Consider the following 23,723-nt stretch of genomic DNA (forward strand, 5'->3'; position numbering starts at 1 on the left):
GGACCCGTGTTGTTGCAGTTACACAGTTCTGACACTAGAGGGACACAGAAGCCATAGTTTCAATTGTATGTAATGCTGATTTACGATCTTATTTTACTTTTCATTGTTTGTATTTTCTTATCAGATCTACTTCACAATTTATTTTTTAAAATTATTAAAAACTTTGTGAACATTACGTTAGTTTTTGTCCGAACAAATTTGTGTTACAAAGTGTTCGAATTTAATATTTATTTTCTTTTTGCGTTCGTCTGTTGGCACTGAAAACAACAACAGACAACAAATATAAAATACATGTTCCTATGTTCAAAATTACCATCTGGATCCTCAAATCCATGAAGGGAAGCTCCAGCATCTCGTTCTTGCTTTTGTGTCGTGTGTAGGTGAGAAATAGTGCCACCTGCTGTCCAATTGAGCACGATGCTGTCAAATATATTTTTCAAATGCTAAAAAAGGTGATAAAATCAGTGTCAGATGTTTGTTATCAACATTCTTTTTAATGAACTAAATACATATATTTATTATTTAAGCCATATATTAACCTCCAAACTTGACATCAAATAATAACATTATGCAGATATTTCGACATATTTCGACATGTTATCGTCAGTTGAAGTGAAGCGGAAACAGAAAGAGTGTGTAGTAAACACTCGTGGTTGTCGTGGTCTTCGGGGAGGAAACACAACACGCGTGTTTGTGTGTGTTTGTGTGTGTTTGTGTAGTGATTGGCGGGTTCATTAGGGGTCGTTCCAGGATTCTTGCTGAGTCAGCGGCTGAAGCCAGTGGTGCTGACAATAGATGCTGAAGGACAGAATATTTAAGACGCTCCTTTGTCTTAATACTATAGATTTAATGTTTATTACTACTTGTATTTTTGCATCTCACTCTAACTTGTGAGAGAGATTTAACTATTCATTGTTTATCGTTAATAATAATAGAGCTGGTGCTAATTATACCTGTACTTATTCATGAATAACCAATTAAACCGGAATATTATATGCGTTAAATGTTTTTAACAGTATTTAAGTGTTACTTATTCTCATCAAATATATGGAATATCCAATAAGTATCTCCGTCGTGACCATTGTTCTGTCTATCTAGCGTCACCCTGCGGCCAGTCTCGGTACAACATGCAACAAACCTTATTTAAAGTACGTAAATATTAATGTTTTACTGCTTTTTTATATTCAATTCAATTGCTCTCTTGTTATTTTTAATAATAATATTGCGTTTTTGAGTGGGGTATAAAAAGAAAAAAAATCAGATATTGTTGAATTAAATTCAAAGACTCGATGAAACATTAAGAGTATAAAGTTATGACAGAATTGAACAAATATATTCATCATAAATCTGAGATCAATACGGACTAGAACATCATGATTTAATAAATCTTACTATGTTTCTGCTCTCAGAAACATTAATACTATTTAATTAAATATAATGTATTTTGTTTTTAATTGTATTTATTTAAAATAAATATACATTATTCATTATTTATATGGCATTTTATGTTATTGCATCTTGTTTTAAGTTATAGTATTTTTATTTTTATTAATCTTTATTTAACTCTTTGGGTTTCATTTATAGTATTCCATTCTTTTATTATGTTTTTATCCACAAATAAAAAAGACTCACAGGCAATAAAAGTTTCTGATTATAATTAAAACAACAGAAATATAAGGTAACATTGAAAATAAGCACTTGTTGTACAATTATGTATAAATAACACGAAGGCTGCTATTAAAAAAAGCAACAAATACATGTATGTATAAGTAAAAAACACTCAATTACAATTTAAATTGAAATCATAAAATTAATTTTCATTTGGAATAAAGTCCAAATACGTAAAAGCTTTGTCTCTTAATTTCACTACATTTGTTTCATGATCTAAAACAGAAGGTTTTATCCTCGCGTGACTCTTGACTCAACAGCTGATTCAGCAACAATAAGTCCTTCAGTTCCAGTAAAACAGTCACTTTTCCTCTTAAACTCGATGCGGTCGTGGATCAATTATAGGATGAAATGTCTTCGTACTTTCAACGGGAAACTGTAAGGTTGTGTTTTCACGACTCGTCACTCACTCACGAAACACAAGAACACTAACAAATGTTCAACAAATGTTGCTCATATTTTTTATTGAACATGTTTTTTTTATCCATAAACATATGTTTCCATGTGGAAGAAAAACACTATTAAGACATTTTTAAAAACACACACTAAGTCACTTTAGTTCGATCGTATATTTCAGCAGGAATGTTAGAAGATAAACGTTGATCCTGAATAAATAAAGATTATTCAGGAGGTTTCATTTTTAATCTATGTTCGCTGGTAGAAGAGGCAGCTGGGGAACCTCCTCTTCATCACTGGAACCTCCTCTTCATCATTGAAGCCTCCTCTTCATCACTGAAACCTCGTCTTCATCACTGAAGCCTCCTCTTCATCACTGAAACCTCCTCTTCATCACTGCATCCTCCTCTTCATCACTGAAACCTCCTCTTCATCACTGAAACCTCCTCTTCATCACTGAAACCTCCTCTTCATCACTGAAGCCTCCTCTTCATCACTGAAGCCTCCTCTTCATCACTGAAACCTCCTCTTCATCACTGCATCCTCCTCTTCATCACTGAAACCTCCTCTTCATCACTGGAACCTCCTCTTCATCACTGAAACCTCCTCTTCATCACTGAAACCTCCTCTTCATCACTGAAGCCTCCTCTTCATCACTGAAACCTCCTCTTCATCACTGAAACCTCCTCTTCATCACTGAAACCTCCTCTTCATCACTGAAGCCTCCTCTTCATCACTGAAGCCTCCTCTTCATCACTGAAACCTCCTCTTCATCACTGAAACCTCCTCTTCATCACTGAAGCCTCCTCTTCATCACTGAAACCTCCTCTTCATCACTGAACCTCCTCTTCATCACTGAAACCTCCTCTTCATCACTGAACCTCCTCTTCATCACTGAAACCTCCTCTTCATCACTGAAACCTCCTCTTCATCATTTAAACCTCCTCTTCATCCCTGAAACCTCCTCTTCATCACTGAAACCTCCTCTTCATCACTGAAACCTCCTCTTCATCACTGCATCCTCCTCTTCATCACTGAAACCTCCTCTTCATCAATGAAACCTCCTCTTCATCACTGAAGCCTCCTCTTCATCAATGAAACCTCCTCTTCATCACTGAAGCCTCCTCTTCATCACTGAAACCTCCTCTTCATCACTGAAACCTCCTCTTCATCACTGAAGCCTCCTCTTCATCACTGAAACCTCCTCTTCATCAATGAAACCTCTTCATCATTTAAACCTCCTCTTCATCATTTAAACCTCCTCTTCATCACTGGAACCTCCTCTTCATCAATGAAACCTCCTCTTCATCATTTAAACCTCCTCTTCATCACTGGAACCTCCTCTTCATCACTGAAGCCTCCTCTTCATCACTGGAACCCCCTCTTCATCACTGATGCCTCCTCTTCATCACTGAAGCCTCCTCTTCATCACTGTATCCTCCTCTTCATCACTGCATCCTCCTCTTCATCACTGAAGCCTCCTCTTCATCACTGAAGCCTCCTCTTCATCACTGTATACTCCTCTTCATCACTGCATCCTCCTCTTCATCACTGAAACCTCCTCTTCATCACTGAAACCTCCTCTTCATCAATGAAACCTCCTCTTCATCATTTAAACCTCCTCTTCATCACTGGAACCTCCTCTTCATCACTGAAGCCTCCTCTTCATCACTGGAACCTCCTCTTCATCACTGCATCCTCCTCTTCATCACTGAAACCTCCTCTTCATCACTGAAACCTCATCTTCATCACTGAAGCCTCCTCTTCATCACTGGAACCTCCTCTTCATCACTGCATCCTCCTCTTCATCACTGAAACCTCCTCTTCATCACTGAAGCCTCCTCTTCATCACTTAAACCTCCTCGTGTGACAGTTCACTCCTCAGTCCGAGGCGAAGATTAAAGAGTCTCTGTTCGGCCCCCGAACCTCCCCCAGTGATGATGGATGTTTACTCTTTCTCTGCGTCTCTGGTCCTCCTCAGAACTTGATGGAGAGCAGGAGCTGGTGAGCTCGGCTCGGATCCAGAACTGTTAACACTCAGAAATACTTTAGTTCAGCTTTAATTAAAACCTGTTGCCAAAGTCAAATCTTTTCATTGTGTTTTCTCTGCCACGAGCGGTTTTTCAATGATGTCGACTTCACACTCATGGACTGTTGAAGTATTTATTCAATGTTTTCATTTATTACTTTTAAATCCTCTTAATGTTCTTCATGTGTGAGCCTTAATTTAACTTATGCTTAAAGACACTGAAGAGGCTAGTAGTTTGTCCTCGGAATTAATATAAATACTACTAAATAGTTTCATGTATTACTGCTGAAAGTATGTTCTTTTTATCAAAACGTTAGCGAGGTTTTCTTTACACATTAATAATAATAACTTTTTATGCTAAAAGAAAAATGTATTGTACAGCAGATGGCGCTAACGTCTAAAATTGTATAAGAAACGTAAATTAAGTGATTTAATCGATTCAAAAATAGAAATAAGTGAATGAAATTAAAGACCACACCGCATTTTCCAATGTATGAATTTACGAAATATTACTCCGATAGTAAATTGAGTGTTGCTCCTATATTTGTGAATATATACTTTTTTTTGTTGCATTCTAACTTTTATAGGTAATGATTCAAATGCAAGTATTTTGAAGATAAATATGTTTTTTAATTTAATTTTAATTTTTTTGAAGTCTCGCCAGAAGCTTGAAAGATGCGTTCAAAGATGCGTTGAAAACGAAGACGTCAACTTCGTTCATATAAAGTACGTCAAGGTGTGTACAGCGTGAGCCTCGAGTTATTTAATAGAGTTTTCCAATCTATGTCAATTACAGATTTGTAAACTATTTATTTAATTAAAATTAAAATAAAAACATTTTTGTATTATTATTTGCTGATGTTGAGAAGATCCTGTAAAATTAAAGTAAAAAAAAAAAAGATCAATTGAGTTGTGACGCTAATTTATATTTTAATACTAAGAATAATTTTCTTTAGCCAAACTGCGACTATAATTTGGAATCGATCAACTAATAATAATTATTAATAAAAAAATAATAAACCACAGTCCACAGTCCAACACTGTGACGTAAACCGCGTCTCTTCAATACACGATCTCCTCAGGATCAATCCGTTGACGTCACTTCCGTAAAGCGTTTCTCTTTCCTTCATTAAAACGTCAGCCGATCATTTTTTTACTCCGCAGAAACTGGACGACCATGACACCGCCGCACAATCCCCACTAGCCCTCGAGTGTTTTATTAGTTTAAATAAATAAAAGATATTCGCTCACAGCAGCGACGGAAGCGGATCCTGGCGTGAGATGCTGCGCTGTTAGCTTGTTGTTTCCTCGACGGGATCAGCGACGCCGGTAAGCGATTTAAAACCGCGTTAAACTGTCTATTCGCCCTCACCTGTGCAGGTGAACGTTCTTAGATCTGACACCTTTAGCGTCTGCATGTGACGGACCTCGAGGTGCCCGTAGAAGCTCGTTCCTCCGGCCATATGTCAGGTAGTAACGGGCCTGGAGCTGCAGCTCATAACAAGGTAATAATGGCGTGTTTTTGTGGCGACAAAACACTGCTTTTATCGCGTTAAACATCAAACCTGCTGTTTTAAAAGGTGAACACAGGTGTGTTAGCTCACGTGCTAAATGTTCACCTGAGCGGCTGCTGCACCTGTCGTGCCCCCCCCCCTCCTCGCCCCCCCTTAACCGTCCACATCATCACATCCTTCCGTTGCCATAGTAACCAGTAAAAGTGTTTTAATTCAAAAAGAATAACAGATGCATGGAAATAATTCGTTGAATTCTTCTGTTTGTTCCACTGACGTGGTCGGTTGGGAGGACACCCTGGAAAGGTCGCCAGAGGATCAACACACCTTGAGGAAATAGTGACACATTTGAACTCGATCCAAACACACTTTCTTTGTTTGTTTTAAAGACTTTTAAAAGCTGATCTGTCAGAGAAGAGTAAACGTCTCCATTGTTGTCTCTCGGGGCGGTACTTAACCAGGATCAGCTGATCCACCTGAGCCGGAGTCCAGACTTAAGTCCTGAAGCAAAGGTGCAAAGAACCGCATGATAATGACAATAATAATCAAATAAGCTATTTAACAACTGTAACAATGTACTTAAAAAAATCAACAAAACTACTTAAAAGATTCAACAAAAAACGTCACAGTGCATTAATAAAACACAATAGAAACAACAACATAATATGTTTAATTCAGTTTAGGTAATAAAACGGCATTTTAGACTAAACAAAATCCGTATAATAATAATAATAATGTATAATTATATAATATAATAAATCCAGTTAAAGTCATAGCTTTGCACAAAATCAATTAATCAATTAATCTGTTCTTTTTTTAGTTATAGACAAAACGGTTTGTTCATTTTAATGTACAGTAGCTACTGGAGCTCAGCTGTCTTCGTCTTGAAGACAATGTGTTTGTCTCGGTGTCATCATAGATTTTTTTGAGTATTGTTTTTGATTGCTTAAGCGCTTTGTGACCCTGGTCTAGAAAAGCGCTCTACAAATATTACTTACTTATACAATATGGACTTTACAGATGAGCTGTATGGAGGTATTTGGATGTTTGAAAATGTTGCTTTAAGAGTCAAAAGTCAGTGTATAAAAGTGTAAATAAACCAAGATCAATAGGGAGGCCAATAACTGACTTTATTTGAGGAAGTTTACTCTTATTTATCGTAAACTCTTCTTCCTCACCTTGAGCAAATTTCCAAGTTTATCATCTGTATCCTGTTCAACCTTAAACTGCACTTATATCCTTATTTATTCCTTATAGTCATATATATATATATATTTGTTATTTATTGTATTTTATTAATTGTATATTCATGATCTTAATGTTCTGTGTCTGCTGTGAGGAGACTAGAACCCTCATTTCCCAAAGGAGTTTTCCCAAGGGATCAATACATTTATCTTGTATCAATAACTCTATCGTATATTATCTACTGTATATATTTAACAGTATGAATCCGAACACATTTAATGCCAGTGTTTTAAACACAAGACAGCGACATATTGTGATGACAACTTTAAAGAATCAAAATAAACATAAATGAAATGTAAGTAGATTAATAATGTCTTGTATTTTCCCCTTTTTTTATTGAAAGTATTAACATTTAAATGTCTTTATTTCCTACAAAACGACTGTCATGTCACTAAAGTAGCATGTTTTTAATCCAGTGTCATCATTTAAGAGGTCCTAGAGTTGAGCATAAAGGTGCTTCTGTTGTGAAACATCTGCTCTTCAGCTTCCATCTATCGTGGAATCCTACACGGACATGCTTGACGAACGCATGACGTGACCTCGTGACAGTCTTTCCTCCTGATGTGCGACTTCTTGAACCGCCATTGTGTATTTCCATCCCGACATTCGTACACATCGTTCCAGAAAGTGACTTCAATGTGGACGAAGAAGCTATTTCTGTCCCTTTAATATCGTTTGTCGGAAGCTTTCAAACACGCCGTGATGTAAAGTCTCTGGATCTGGAAGGACGTGACACGAGTGTTTTGGGTTTGAGTCACGAGTCTTTTGTGAACCGGCTCTTGTCCTGCTCACTCTAATCATCATCCACCGATCCCTCTGTTTCCACCACGCAAAACTCATTTGCCGACGTTTCTTCTTTTCATCCACATTAGTCAAACATATTTTTTTCCACCCACACTTTAACCGTCTCTCTTCTTTCTTCTCTCTCTCCTCCAGTGCATTATGAGTGACAGCATCATGAGCAAAGCTGCCACGATGGAGATTCCGATCAACAGCAACGGCGACACAGGAACGCTGGCGGAGGACGACAGCCTGGAGCAGGTCGGTTCAACGGACGCCTCTGTGTAAACGAAGCTCTCGACACTCGTTTATCCATCGACTCGTCCGGTGCGACAAACTCAACCGTTTACGTGACGAGAAACCAGGAGAAACACTTCATTAATCCTTAATTTAATGTTCTTTGATCCACTTACAAGAGTGCGTTTGACAGGAATTTAACTTTATTTTGATCATTTATTTTAGGTAAAGACCCACTCAGTGCCATCAGAATATTGAATTTAACATTAGTGTTGAAATCTTTTAAATTGAAATGTTGTTTTTGCTTTAAGCATCTTTTTTTTCTTCAAATTATTCATAAAAATTCAATATTTTCTGTATTGTCTTTTAATAAATAATATTTAAATGTTTGCACTAGCATACCAACTTTATAATATTGAATTTAAATGCTATGAATTATTATATATCGCATTAAAAACATTATTCTGTAAATTACTGGGATTGGAGTTTGTAAAGAAAAACGTTTATCTGGTAAAAATGTAACATTTTAAATTAAATTATTAAAAAAAATAATAATAATGCAACCATTCAATATACAAATTATTGGATTCAACTATTTAATTAAAAGAAAGTCAACCTTTCCATATAGACCTTATTTATTAAATTCATTTATCAAATTTCAATAAAAGAAAAGTTTGATTATTTAATTTGAATTCAGTCATTCAATAATCTGATGGAAAATGTTCTCTTTCCTAGAATTTTACAACTTGAGGGTTTGAAGAAAAATAGTTTAATGTTTATATTTTTAACGTATTAATATTAATACTTTTTTTTTCCTATACATTCCCTCTATGCTCTGTTCTTTAATGGTTGCCAAGCAACGAAATTTAGTTGCCAGTTTCACTTCGGTGTTTGTCTGTGCAATGGCAATAAAAGAAAGTCTAAAAGTCTTAAAAAAAAAAAGAAGTGTATATTAGTCAAGTTTTAACTTCCTTACACATCCATTACTCGACAATTCTTTATTTCCCGTTTAATAGTTGAGTCACGAAAAGGGAAAAAAGGTCTAAAATCCCGGGTCGACACGATCAAGTGAACTTCACGGATCCATAAAACGAAGTTGGACATTTTCCGAGTCGGCCTGCGAGCCAACGGTGACGTGTCGTTTGAACTGGAGTCACAGTGGTTTAAACTGGAGTCACAGTGGTTTAAACTGGAGTCACAGCGGTTTAAACTGGAGTCACAGTGGTTTAAACTGGAGTCACACCCGCGAACACAAACAGACTGAAGATCCTGGAGTCGACCTGATGTTTGCTAAACTCAGCCGAGGTGATAAACGCTTCTGCAAACAAGATAGGCTGGAAAAACCAGCTCCAAACTCACGCCTTTAAGAGATAAGTTCAGTAGTAGGATCTATTAACCTGTCGTCATGGAAACGCCTTCACTATCCTAGCTGTGTTTTTTTTTTTTGTCCTCTGGTGAACGAGTCCGGATTGAATCTGCAGCTGACATCTGTGTCTCCAGCAAGTGTAGAGAAGGATGTGCAGCTCAGGGGCGTGTTGTTGTGTTGGTATTTCAAATGATGGATTCCAAATACCACTAGTTTAGGATGTTTGTGTTGCGTATTTGACCAATATATCGCTGTTCCTACAGTATTGTCATATATAGTATCATTCCCTGTGTTTCTTATCACCAGATCCTTGTTAATATACACATCGTAACAGTTCGACATTTAGTTTAATTGGTTGATTTTAGCAGATAAACTATAATTAAGTTATAGTTTCTTTGACTATTGCAGGTTTTCTACTCATTTCGTTCAAGTTATATTCAATAATCCAGGTCGTTTGCAGTCACAGAAACGTTCAATTTGTTTTTCTATAAATAATAGTCTGTAATAAGTTGCAAAGATGTCAATATTTAAAGGTATGTATTGGCAAGAATCTGGTGATTTGATACGTTTACGATACAGGGGAAACGATATGATATATTGTGGTAATGTAGTAACAAGGATATATTTGTAGTATTGTCGAGTACTCGTGTATATATAGACTTGGATAAGATTGGATAGTCCTTCATTAAAGGCGTGAATTGGCAAGAATCTGGCGATCAATACAAATCACGATACAGGGTCAAAGATGCAATATATTTTATGATAAATTAGTAGGATATATTTGTAGTATTGTCCAGTACTTGACTCTGGTGTTGTAGTATTTACAGACCACATGACTCTTGACGAAGTCGTAACTGCTTTCATTTGTTTTCAAACCAAAATATGTCCAAATATCAGCTTTAAAATCTGCTGGACTCACTGTATCCTCTCGTCCTCAGTCTCCATATAATAACTATGGTAAAAAACAAAATATGATTTAAATCCACATTTTAAATTGATTTGTTTTAATCCCTAAAGTGCTGTTAAATATTAATATAGTATCAGGAAAAGAAATATTGTGATACATCGCCGTATCAATATTTTCCAACACCCCTAGGATACAGGGTCAATGATACAATGTTTTGTGATACTTTAGTAACAAGGATATATGTTTAGTATTGTCCAGTACTTGACTCTGGTGTTGTAGTATTTACAGACCACATGACTCTTGACGAAGTCGTAACTGCTTTCATTTGTTTTCAAACCAAAATATGTCCAAACATCAGCTTTAAAAGCTGCTGGAGTCACTGTATCCTCTCGTCCTCAGTCATCACCTGGAATCTAAAGGTTGTTTTAAGTTTAATCGCAACACAAAGATGAACAAACGCAGCAAATATTTGCAGTTAATTGTTATTTAAATAGTCGATACCGTGCTGTTGTACATAAATACGGTATTATAAAATAAAATATTGCAATATTATTACTGCCCTTCTAAAATGTACACATTTTATTTTCTTTTTGTGAAATATTTGACTGTTGCTGATGTGTTTTTCCCTCCATCTCACTCGTCTGTTCGGGGTATAATATTCAATTCAAACCCGGTTGTCTGTAGAAAATGTCGTCACAGAAACAATCGTTTCGCTTCGATATCGTCAATAAAACCTGCAACAGTGCCGTGTTCACGTAGCGATAAAAGTCAGAAATATGTCGCACACATGTCGACGCTAATAAAGTCGCGTACAAACGAGGAGTTCGTACGACGACGGCTCGATGAACGACAAACACAAGTCGACTCGGCGACGAACGACGGTTGTTCAGATTCTCTCTGTAGCTTCCGTGTCCAGCTGTGACGCCACGTTTCCCATCGAGCATGCTGCTTCATTTTCCTTGGATGTTGTTTCCTTTATTACTTTCTGTCCTCTTTTGTTTTTCTCATCCTTTGTTTTGTTTTTTCCTGTGTTTTTTTTTTTTTGTGTTGTGTGTCAATGTCCGCCATCTCTGCACAGGCTACAAAGCTGCAGTGGAGCTTAGGAGAGAAGGTAGGAGGCTCCAGAGGCAGCAGGGTGAGCCATCTGTGTGTGTGTGTGTGTTTGTGTGTGTGTGTGTGTGTTTGTTTGTGTGTTTGTTTGTGTGTTTGTTTACCGCTCAGTGGTTTGGCTTCCTGCCTCATCCAATGTCCGAACTCTGGTGGGTTGTGGCGAACCGCCGTGCATTGTGGTGTGAGCTCCTTGTTAACTGGTCTTTCCCTAACAACACAAACTTCCGATTGTGTCTCTCCTGTCACGGCTTTTTTTGTGCGTCTTCACTCGGTGTGTGTGTGTGTCACTAATTCAGACTCGTAACCAAATCGTCACGGAGAGTCTTGTGTTAAAATAGTTGTGAGATTATATCGACCAACAGGAAGCGTCTCCTCCTCTTTCCGAGAATTCCTCCCGTTCCCTGGTCGCTAATTTAGGGAAAAGCCGAGTGCATGTTTGTGCGCTGTGTGTACTTTCAAACAACAATAATAATTTAGTTTGTGTACTACCTTGTGTGGAATATACTCAATATTACAAGAATAGATTTGATTCGATATTCCTTTATTAGAGGTGTGTATTGACAAGAATCTTAGATTAAAAAGATCACAATACAGGGTCAAAGATGCAAATATATTTTGCGATAAATTGTTAGGATATATGTGTAGTATTGTCGAGTACTTGACTATGGTATTGTAGTATTTACAGGCCACATGACTCTTGACGAAGTCGTAACTGCTTTCATTTGTTTTCAAACCAAAATATATCCAAACATCGGCTTTAAAAGCTGCTGTGGTCGAGTCGACTGTATCCTCTCGTCCTCAGTCACCATATAATAACTATGGTAAAAAAAAAAAAAAAAATGGTTTAAAAGTCACATTTTATATTGATTTGTCTTTAGTCGCTAAAAGTGCTGTCGATTATATTGATACACTATCGTAAAATATTGGATAAATTGCTGTATAAATATTTTAAATCGGTACAATACAGGGTCAATAATGCAATGTATTGTGATTCTGTAGTAATACGTATGTTTGCGTAGTATTGTCAAGACCATATGACTCTTGATGAAGTCGTAACTGATTTAATTTGTTTTCAAACCAAAATATATCCAAACATCGGCTTTAAAAGCTGCTGTAGTCGAGTCGACTGTATCCTCTCGTCCTCAGTCACCATATAATAACTATGGCAAAAAAAAATTAAATATGGTTTGAACGCCAAATTTTATATTGATTTGTTTTTAGTCGCTAAAAGTGCTGTCGAATATTCATACGCTATCGTGGAAAAATATTTCATACATTGCTGTATAAATATTTTAAATCGGTACAATACAGGGTCAATAATGCAATGTATTGTGATTCTGTAGTAATACGTATATTTGCATAGTATTGTCGAGACCACATGACTCTTGATGAAGTCGTAACTGATTTAATTTGTTTTCAAACCAAAATATATCCAAACATCGGCTTTAAAAGCTGCTGTGGTCGAGTCGACTGTATCCTCTCGTCCTCAGTCACCATATAATAACTATGGCAAAAAAAAATAAAATATGGTTTGAACGCCAAATTTTATATTGATTTGTTTTTAGTCGCTAAAAGTGCTGTTGAATATTCATACGCTATCGTGGAAAAATATTTCATACATTGCTGTATAAATATTTTAAAACGGTACAATACAGGGTCAATAATGCAATGTATTGTGATTCTGTAGTAACGAGTATATATGCGTAGTATTGTCGAGACCACATGACTCTTGATGAAGTCGTAACTGATTTCATTTGTTTTCAAACCAAAATATCTCCAAACATCAGCTTTAAAAGCTCGTGGAGTCGACTGTATCCTCTCGTCCTCAGTCATCGCAGGATTTCATTGTTTGTTTAGCCACTGAGGACGTAAGCGAGACTTTTATTTGTTATATACACTTTATTTAAATATAAACCATAATAAGATGCTAATAAAATGTGATTTAAAATCTGAATAAATGATGTTAAAACAATAAAAAATAAATGTGGTTCAATATTAGTACGGTATCACGGAAAACATTATTGCGATATTTAAGTGTATCAATACTTTTTTTTTACCCACCCCTAATTATAAAATAGGTCCATAAGTATTCTCACATTCCAAATATAAAAATACAAAGTACAAATAAAAACCGGAGTTTCTGTGTATTAAGAATCAAACCATGAATTGACAACACTAACTATTTACTGAAGTACTTAAACACTAAATACTAAATGTACTCACTAAACCTGCTCCTCACTCACAGGTTAATCATTGTCTAACACGGGTGACTAACTCTCTGCTAACATAGTCGAGGTCTCTGCAGAATTAATGATTAACATGAACGTCTGCGACCACATGAAGATCTCGTCTCACCTGTGGCTCTCTTGCAGGATCTGCAGCAGGTCATGGTGTCGGGGCCCAACCTCAACGAGACCAGCATCGTGTCGGGGGGCTACGGAGGAACAGCAGAAGGTATCATTCCCACCAGCACCATCAAAGGTTTTTCCTTCATTTCTTTTTATTTTCTCATCTTCATCATCATCATAATCATCATCATCGTCTTCTTCTCGCTGATTTGTTTCCCAGACGTGAAGCTTGTGGTGTTTTTAGATTTCTGCTGACTCGTGGGTTCCTGCCGTGATGTAGCAGCAGCTTAAAGTTTTCTACTACAACTGTTCTTGTACATATTACTTATATATACATCCATATTACTTATATATACTGGATATGCATGTGTTTGTATATATATATATACACATACACATGCATATCCGTGTGTGTATATATACACAGTGTGTGTGCGTGTAATATATACAGTATAAATATACATATATATATGTGTGTATATATATATATATATTTATACTGTATATATTACACGCGCACACACACTTTGTGTATATATACACAGTGTGTGTGTGCGTGTGCGTGTAATATATACAGTATAAATATACATATATATACGAGTGTGTATGTGTGTATGTATATTTATATATATATATATATATATATATTTATACTGTATATATTACACGCACACACACACTTTGTGTATATATACACACACTGATATGCATGTGTATATATATATATATATAATATATATATATACACACATGCATATCCGTGTGTGTATATATACACAGTGTGCGTGTAATATATACAGTATAATATATATATATATATATATATATGCATAAGTATGTAAGATTTTTTTATGGAAAAGGACTATTTATCAAATAAAATACAACAAAACCAACCAAACAACAAATGACTTCTATATCATAAAAACAAGACCAGATGATCAATAATCATTTAAAAAAAGAAGATACAGGAAAGTGTAAAGTGTCTCATTCATTTATTTGAATCCATTTGTAAAAAAAAAAAAAAGGTCACAGATTTTCACATAACTCAAGCTGAAGCGGTGACCTCTGTGACCTCTGACCTCTGTCTCTCTCAGGTCCTGCCGTTCGCTACAACGCTGACTTTAACAGACACATCTGTGTAGCAGGAATAGGTGGACGACCTTTGTACACTTCAGGCTCCTTTCTTGCTGCGTCTCAGATCGCGCACTTCTCCGAGTGCACTGCTTTACAGTACACCGTGTCTCAAATCGTGCACTGCTTTAGAGTATACAGTGTCTCAAATCGTGCACTGCTTTAGAGTATACAGTGTCTCAAATCGTGCACTGCTTTAGAGTACACTGTGTCTCAAATCGCGCACTGCTTTAGAGTACACAGTGTCTCAAATCGTGCACTGCTTTAGAGTACACAGTGTCTCAAATCGTGCACTGCTTTAGAGTACACTGTGTCTCAAATCGCGCACTGCTTTCGAGTACACAGTGTCTCAAATCGCGCACTTCTCCAAGTGCATTGCTTTAGAGTACACTGTAAGACAGTGCACTTACTTGCGCAGTGCGCAAATTTGGACAGAGTAGTCTCGACAGCTTCTTCTTCTACTACTATTTAACCCTGATTGTAACCAGTCGTTGAAACTCTATCACTGACACTTGACAACACTTTTTAACAACTGAAACAAGTTATTAAGTTGTGTTTCATTGTGTTATTATTGTTGTTTTGTGGTAAAATGAGTGTTTTCTCGAGACATTTACGTCAGTATCCGCTCCGAAGACTCGTCGTCAGAGATGTAGCTTCAGTTTAGCTTCAGTTTAGCTTCGGTTTAGCTTCGGTTTAGCTTCAGTTTAGCTTCAGTTTAGCTTCATCTACGTCACTAAGATGGAGGACGTCGAGGGTGGAAAGTGTCCATCGATCCACACTCACTTTTGTTGTTAATTGAGTGCTCATTGCGCACTACATTTTCACACACTCGAAATATCAAGTGTAAGTGCAGAAGTGTGCGATTTGAGACGCGCTCTCGGTCATATAAACGCGTGACTGTGTGACTTTCGGCTGAAGTTCTTTCTTTGTGGGTTCTTGGTGTCGGTCGAGGCTTCAAGCAGGTCCTGTCGGGTCGAGAGTCCATGTTTCCTGTTCAAGTCATTCTTTCTTTCCTTCATTGTTGTTCAACGTTCGTCTGCCATCGACTCATGGTTCTCCACTTCTTCTTCTTCTTCTTCTTCTTCTTCTTCCTTTCCTCCTTTACGTCCTTCACCTCAAACACCCCTCACCCCATTTATTTTAACACCAAAACATCCCCTCATCCTTGAAACAAAACCCCCCTCCCTCCACCATCCCTCCACCATCCCTCCACCACAGAGCTGCGCTCCAAGCGCTCTAGCGCCCCCCTCAGGAGCCCCTTCGTCCAGCAGATAGAAAGTCCGTCTCACGACTACGGAGGCTCGGGTGAGGAGGGTGGGATTCAACTTTGAATGGTCTCTAGGCTTCACTTCCTGCTCTCTTCCCTCCACTACTTCCTCCTCCCTGCATGCTTCGCTCGCCGCTCGTTGCCGCGGCGATAGTTGACGCTTCTCGTCTCCAGGTCCCAGCATGCACCACAGCAGCAGCAGCTCGTCCATGGCGGGAGACGACGCGTCCAGAGGCGTCGCCGTGGAGAAGCTGGAGTCGGTGAAGAAGTGGAGCCTCAACACCTACAAGGTTCGTGGAGGCGTTTATTGACAGGAGTCGTTTTTACTCGAACCGACAGTGATGTCAGAAGAAAGTACACACTCAGAACTAGATGTGACTAGTGAAGGAAAACATTTATATACAGTATATGTACTTATTTATACAATATACTATACAAATATTCATGGAGAATCGCTCAACACTTCGGCCTTATTGAACTCTAAGGGAATTCAATTTTGTACGTAAAACATCCTTTTTATTTGTTATTATTATATTTTGACAGCACTTAAAAAATACTTAATACTTAAAAAATGGTTTCATTCTGTATTATAATAATTGTATTATTGTTAGGGCTGGGAGAAAAATATTGAAGCACTTGAATATTGCAATATCTTTTTCACAATACCATCGATATTAAAAAATAATTATACTCTTTTTTTTTTTCTTTTTTTTCATCCTATTTTATTTCTTATCATAGTTCTTTTATGGTTCATATTTTAATCAATCGTGTATGAAGTAAAAACATTCATGTTAAATAACGAAAAAATTAAGAATAGTAAAAAAAAAAAAATTGGGTAAATTTACAGTTAGGATTAAAATATTCACGATCATTCATTTTTGTGTTGCAATTAAACGTCCAGCCACTAGATGGCAGCAGTCGTTAAGTCCTCCGCAATTAAAGGAGCAATGAAATGAGATCTTGTAGATAGACTGAGGACGAGAGGATACAGTTGACAAGCAATTGAAAGCAGTTACGACTTCGTCAAGAGTCATGTGGTCTGTAAATACTACAACACCAGAGTCAAGTACTGGACAATACTACACATATTTACTCGTTACTACAGTATCACAACACCAGAGTCAAGTACTCAACAATACTACACATATATACTTGTTACTACACTATCACAACACCAGAGTCAAGTACTGGACAATACTACACATATATATTTGTTACTACACTATCACAACACCAGAGTCAAGTACTCGACAATACTACACATATATACTTGTTACTACACTATCACAACACCAGAGTCAAGTACTCGACAATACTACACATATATACTTGTTACTACAGTATCACAACACCAGAGTCAAGTACTCAACAATACTACACATATATACTTGTTACTACACTATCACAACACCAGAGTCAAGTACTCGACAATACTACACATATATACTTGTTACTACAGTATCACAACACCAGAGTCAAGTACTCAACAATACTACACATATATATACTTGTTACTACACTATCACAACACCAGAGTCAAGTACTGGACAATACTACACATATATCCTTGTTACTACACTATCACAACACCAAAGTCAAGTATTCGACAATACTACACATATATCCTTGTTACTACACTATCACAACACCAGAGTCAAGTACTGGACAATACTACACATATATACTTGTTACTACACTATCACAACACCAGAGTCAAGTACTGGACAATACTACACATATATACTTGTTACTACACTATCACAACACCAGATTCAAGTACTGGACAATACTACACATATATACTTGTTACTACACTATGACAACACCAGAGTCAAGTACTGGACAATACTTCACATATATACTTGTTACTACACTATCACAACACCAGAGTCAAGTACTGGATAATACTACACATATATACTTGTTACTACACTATCACAAAACCAGATTAAAGTACTGGACAATACTACACATGTATACTTGTTACTACACTATCACAACACCAGAGTCAAGTACTGGACAATACTACACATATACACTTGTTACTACACTATGACAACACCAGAGTCAAGTACTGGACAATACTACACATATATAATTGTTACTACACTATGACAACACCAGAGTCAAGTACTGGACAATACTACCCATATATACTTGTTACTACACTATGACAACACCAGAGTCAAATACTGGACAATACTACACATATATACTTGTTACTGCAGTATCACAATATATCTTATCCTTGTATCGTGATGTGTATCAACACATTTTTATCAATACACAACAGTGTATCGTTGACCCTGTATAGTGATTTGCAGAAGTACTTATTTACGTACCGTACCTATTTACTTACTTACGTGCCTACTTACTTACTTACTTACCTATGTACTTACGTACCTATTTACGTACTTACGTACCTACTTACTTACTTACTTACCTATGTACTTACGTACTTACTTACGTACTCCTAACATCCTTCTCCCTGAAGTGCACCAAGCAGATGATCTCGGAGCGCTTCGGTCGAGGGTCCAGGACGGTGGACCTGGAGCTGGAGGCTCAGATCGAGGTGCTGAGGGACACGAAGCGTAAATACGAGAACGTGCTGCGACTGGCGCGAGCTCTGACCACGCACTTCTACAACATGGTGCAGACGCAGCACGCTCTGGGCGACACCTTCGCCGACCTCAGCCAGAAGTCGCCCGAGCTGCGGGTGAAGCTCCCGATCCTTCGCCAGAAGCTGAACCCGAGACTCCAGTCGTAACGCTTTCCTTCTCGCAGGACGAGTTCGGCTACAACGCCGAGACGCAGAAGCTGCTCTGCAAGAACGGAGAGACTCTGCTCGGCGCCGTCAACTTCTTCGTGTCCAGCATCAACACGCTGGTCAACAAGACCATGGAGGACTCGCTGATGACCATCAAGATGTACGAGAACGCCAGGTACGCAACCTTTAGAACTTCTTTATATGTTCAGACCATCGTCTGAGGTGCAGTGAAAACAAGCTGAATAAAAAAAAATGTCGTTCTACCAAATTGTAATCAAATTTGAGGTTTTGTTTGGGTTTCTTTTACTTTTTAAACATTTTTTTTAGCAATTCCCATTAACATTTGAATTAGTTGGGTGTTTAACAAACAAAAGTGTCTGTTCATTAGTTTTTAATTCTTTAATTGTATTTAAATGTTGTTTTTTAAGTATTGAATTATTTCTATCTTGAAAGGTACAATTTTTTTTATTGAATAATTAAATTAAATCGCTTCTATTTTTAATTAAGAAATGTGAATATTTTCCACAATTAATAACCTTTTTCTTGCACATAGAGTTTGAAATTGTTATACCAAGATTTCGAAAATAAAGGCTGTAAACTTAGTATTTTTTAGCCTTTTAAATTCAATATAAAATCTTGTTATAATGTTGCCACCATGTACAGTGATCGAACTTTCAGCCAATCACACGACGATCACATGACTGATCTGCAATTGGTTAAAATATTTGATATAAAAAATATATATATAGTTATTTTAAAATGATTTAAAAAATGTATATACAGTTATTTTAAAATGATATAAAAAATATATATACAGTTATTTTAAAATGATATAAAAAATATATATACAGTTATTTTAAAATGATTTAAAAAATATATATACAGTTATTTTAAAATGATATAAAAAATATATATACAGTTATTTTAAAATGATATAAAAAATATATATACAGTTATTTTAAAATGATATAAAAATATATATATTCAGTTATTTTAAAATGATATAAAATATATATATACAGTTATTTTAAAATGATATAAAAAATATATATACAGTTATTTTAAAATGATATAAAATATATATATACAGTTGTTTTAAAATGATATAATATATATATACAGTTATTTTAAAATGATATAATATATATATATACAGTTATTTTAAAATGATATAAAATATATATATACAGTTATTTTAAAATGATATAAAAAATATATATACAGTTATTTTAAAATGATATAAAAAATATATATACAGTTATTTTAAAATGATTTAAAAAAAATATATACAGTTTTTTAAAATGATATAAAAAATATATATACAGTTATTTTAAAATGATATCAAAAATATATATAGTTATTTTAAAATTATATAAAAAATATATATACCGTTATTTTAAAATGATATAAAAAATGAATACACAAATTATTTAATTAAATTGTTCAGAAAAAAACAAAGCAGTGCCATTTAAAAAAAATAAACAACTTTTTCGTTCAGTGATTTTCAAAATAAAGGGTTTGAAGATTTAAGATGTTCAATTATTTAAAAATGCAAAGATTTTGCTTAATATGACGTTTTTTGGCATTTTCATGTTTGATTTAAGCAATTGTAATAAAACTCCATTAGACTTTCTTTTAGCATTTTTCTTTACTAAAGTTCAAATGCACTGGATTTTACTGAGTTTGTAATAAAATGGATATTTTCTGTTCCTGAAAAAAAGATTTTTGAGCCAAAAAACCAACAGAGTTGATCCTAAGAATCCTGATAAACACCTGAATGCTCCTGTTGAGCTGATGCGCTGCGTCGCGGCCTACTGCCATCAGTGTTGTGTTAAAGTCTGCTCAGTGCTACATGTGAAACATGATATTGTTGTGGTGCCGGGACAGACTGGAGTTCGACGCCTACCGGGCAGACCTGGAGGAGCTGGGTCTGGGACCCAGAGACGCCCTGGCCATCGCCCGCATCGAGGCGGCGCAGGGACAGTACCAGGTCCACAAGGACAAGTACGAGCGCCTGCGCTCCGACGTCACCATCAAGCTCAAGTTCCTGGAGGAGAATAAGGTTCGTGTTTTTCTTAATCGTTCCTGTGGTTTTGAAGACTGTCTGGGTCTGTGTTAGAATGGTTCTCATCTTACCTTTCTGGGCGCAGTTTTAGTGTATCTGTCAATCAAATGAGGTCTGAATCAGCAGAGCTGTTGTGTGGAGTCCCTCAAGGTTCTGTTCTGGGTCCTTTATTGTTTTTGCTGTACTTGATTCCCCTCGGTAAAGTCATTCAGAGATTTCCAGATGTTTCTTATCACATTTTTGCTGATGACATCCAGCTCTACTGCTCTTTTGATCCAACTGAGCCCCAGAGGCTGAACAGCTTAGTCAATTGTTTGCTAGAAATCAAACAATGAGTGAAAACTCTTTATAGCTAAATGTGGACAAAACTGAAACTCTGGTGATTGCTCCTGATGATAAGATTCCAGGGTTGAGTCAGTACTTGGGTGACTTAGGTCGGTCTGTCAAACTGAGCCTGAGAAACCTGGGTGTTGTATTTGATAAAGACATGTCTCTTGTTCAACACTGTAGAAAACTGACCAGAAACTGTTTCCTTCAACAGAGAAAAATCTCTAAACTTAGGAAAATGTTGTCGGAACATGATCTGGATCTTATAATCCATGCGTTTGTTTCTTCTCGTCTGGACTATTGTAACAGTTTGTTTTCATGTCTTAACAAGAAGGATCGTCTCGTCTGCAGTTGATTCAGAACTCTGCAGCCAGAATTCTGAGCCGCTCTAGTAGAAGAACTTACATTTCTCCGATCCTTCAAACTCTTCACTGGCTTCCAGTTTCTTTCAGGATCAATTTAAAATTCTGGTTCTTACTTTCAGATCTATTCATGGTCAGGCTCCTCCTTACATCACTGATCTGATCCAGCCTTACACCCCAGCTCGGGCTCTGAGGTCTGTGGATCAGAATCTACTGATGGTTCCTGAACTTCAGGACCAGAGGAGAGAAATCTTTTCAGGCTGTTGCTCCTAAGCTTTGGAACGATCTTCTCTCCCTTTGCGCTTGATGGATCTACTGACTCCTTTAAGAAACACCTTAAGACGTTTCTATTTGTTCAGGCTTTTCCTTGAATTTCTCGAACTTCTGCGTTGTTCTCAGTATTATCTTGATCTTTAAAGTATGTACTTTATTAAATATTGTTTTGATTGTTTAAGCGCTTTGTGACCCTGGTCTGGAAAAGCGCTATACAAATAAATATTACTTACTTACTCACCTGTGGTTCCTCTCAGGTGAAGGTCATGCACAAGCAGCTCCTCCTCTTCCACAACGCCATCTCCGCCTACTTCGCCGGGAACCAGCAGCAGCTGGAGCAAACTCTGCAGCAGTTCAGCATCAAGCTGAAGCCCCCGGGGGCCGACAAGCCCTCCTGGCTGGAGGAGCAGTAGAGAAGGAGAACCTTCACTCGGGGGAGAACCCAGGAGAAACCCCTCGAACCCAGATGCATCTACACGAGAGGAAGCGACGGAAGCGTCGATGGACGACGTGTCCGGCCAGGAGGCGTTCCAGTGCCTCGCTTCCAAAACCTCCCGTTTCCTCGCTCGTCTCCAGACTAACTCTCTCCGAAAACCCCTTTAACGTCCCGGCTAACGCTCCACCATAGAACCTGGATCCACGGCGACCCGATGCGGACGATGACGCTCACTAGGAACATCAAACTCTCTCGCTCTCCTCGTGTGCCTCACGAGTGGATCATCGGAATTCTTTTCTGTTGCACATGAGGATCTGTAAAGAAATCAATGTACATTCAAATCAATGTACGGCTTTGTTTTTTTTTAATATCGTAGAGTCTATTGTAGTTGAATATTATTAGCTTCTGCGACAGGACGACGTAGCTGGTCACGCGATGACATCATCAACACTAACACGACTTTTGTTGTTTTTTTTCGGCTTGAAAACTTAAATTCATCTTAACGAACGCGGTCGCTAATGCAAGGCTGCGTTTCTTTGGTTATAATCCCGAGTCCATGTGGAGTAAAACACTGGAGACAAAAACTGTAATACACACACTTTTGCATGAAGTATTTGAAACATCTGTGGATGTCTACGGCACGTATATACAGCGGATGAAGTTTGTGAACTTAAGAAACGTGCGAGTAAATACACTTTATTAAGACAACACTGTCACAGCGAACCAGCCTTTGCTGTTTGTACGTTTCTAACGTGGTCATCTCAGCACCCCCGCCTAGTGGTCACTCTGGGGAACTGCATTTCATTTGTTAGCGTCATGAGATGTGAACATAGAACCAACTAAACTGTTAAAATACATTTTATGTGTAATGTGACTAATCATTTAGCGATTTAGAGTTGAAATGTGCATTTATTGACACTTGATACTTTTTAAAAACATGAATACGAACCAGATTTTCTCGCGTTATCGTGGTTTTATTTCGATTTATGTTAAACTCAACAGTAAAATGTTACTACAAACATGAATCTCGTCAAAATTGATAATGTATTTGCTTCATGAGCTAGAAAATAACCACTGATTTTATTCGATGCTGTAAAATGATTAATGACAAACAATCAGCAATAGAATAAAAATGTGACGTTCCTCTTCCATCGAAAGCTTTTTTTTTTCTTTTCTTCCCTTGTCGTTCAGCAGACTATTGTGGAGCGAGAGCAGAGATTTATTCAGAAAGAAAGTTTATTTGTGTACAATCGATATTTTCTAGGTGGCGCTGGTGTCTTGTACTATATGAATGATTGCACATAAGTGATGTTTCAAGATCTGTTTCTCTGCCTTCATCCCTCACTCCGACCTCCAAAGTCCATCCCTTCTTCCCAGGGGAACAAAATTAAAGAGTCCATTTTAAACCAGCAAGTGTTTTTCTTTTGCCTACATTTATGTGCGTTTTCTTCTGGTGTATGTAAGTAAGTAATATTTGTAGAGTGCTTTGTGCAGTTGA

General features: G+C 37.0%; 1 protein-coding gene across 11 annotated transcripts; it reads left to right on the forward strand.

Annotated features, from left to right (window-relative positions):
• The first annotated feature begins 5,209 nt into the window (after positions 1–5,209).
• arfip2b (ARF interacting protein 2b) lies at positions 5,210–23,638 on the forward strand. 11 transcript variants are annotated; one of them, XM_087806964.1, is made up of 10 exons: positions 5,210–5,422; positions 7,786–7,890; positions 11,218–11,274; positions 13,622–13,730; positions 14,692–14,748; positions 16,170–16,285; positions 18,490–18,711; positions 18,780–18,937; positions 20,650–20,824; positions 22,047–23,638. In XM_087806964.1, exons 2-10 carry the CDS (start codon positions 7,792–7,794, stop codon positions 22,200–22,202), a joined length of 1,149 nt encoding a protein of 382 aa, XP_087663090.1. In that variant the 5' UTR covers positions 5,210–5,422; positions 7,786–7,791; the 3' UTR covers positions 22,203–23,638. The 11 variants fall into 11 exon arrangements, with proteins under 11 accessions (XP_087663090.1, XP_087663092.1, XP_087663091.1 ...); XM_087806966.1 differs by having other exon boundaries at positions 13,622–13,703; XM_087806965.1 differs by having other exon boundaries at positions 11,218–11,250.
• Positions 23,639–23,723: the final 85 nt, after the last annotated feature.

Source organism: Callionymus lyra, chromosome 14 (genome assembly GCF_982586985.1).
Source record: "Callionymus lyra chromosome 14, fCalLyr1.hap1.1, whole genome shotgun sequence".
Lineage (NCBI taxonomy): Eukaryota > Metazoa > Chordata > Actinopteri > Syngnathiformes > Callionymidae > Callionymus > Callionymus lyra.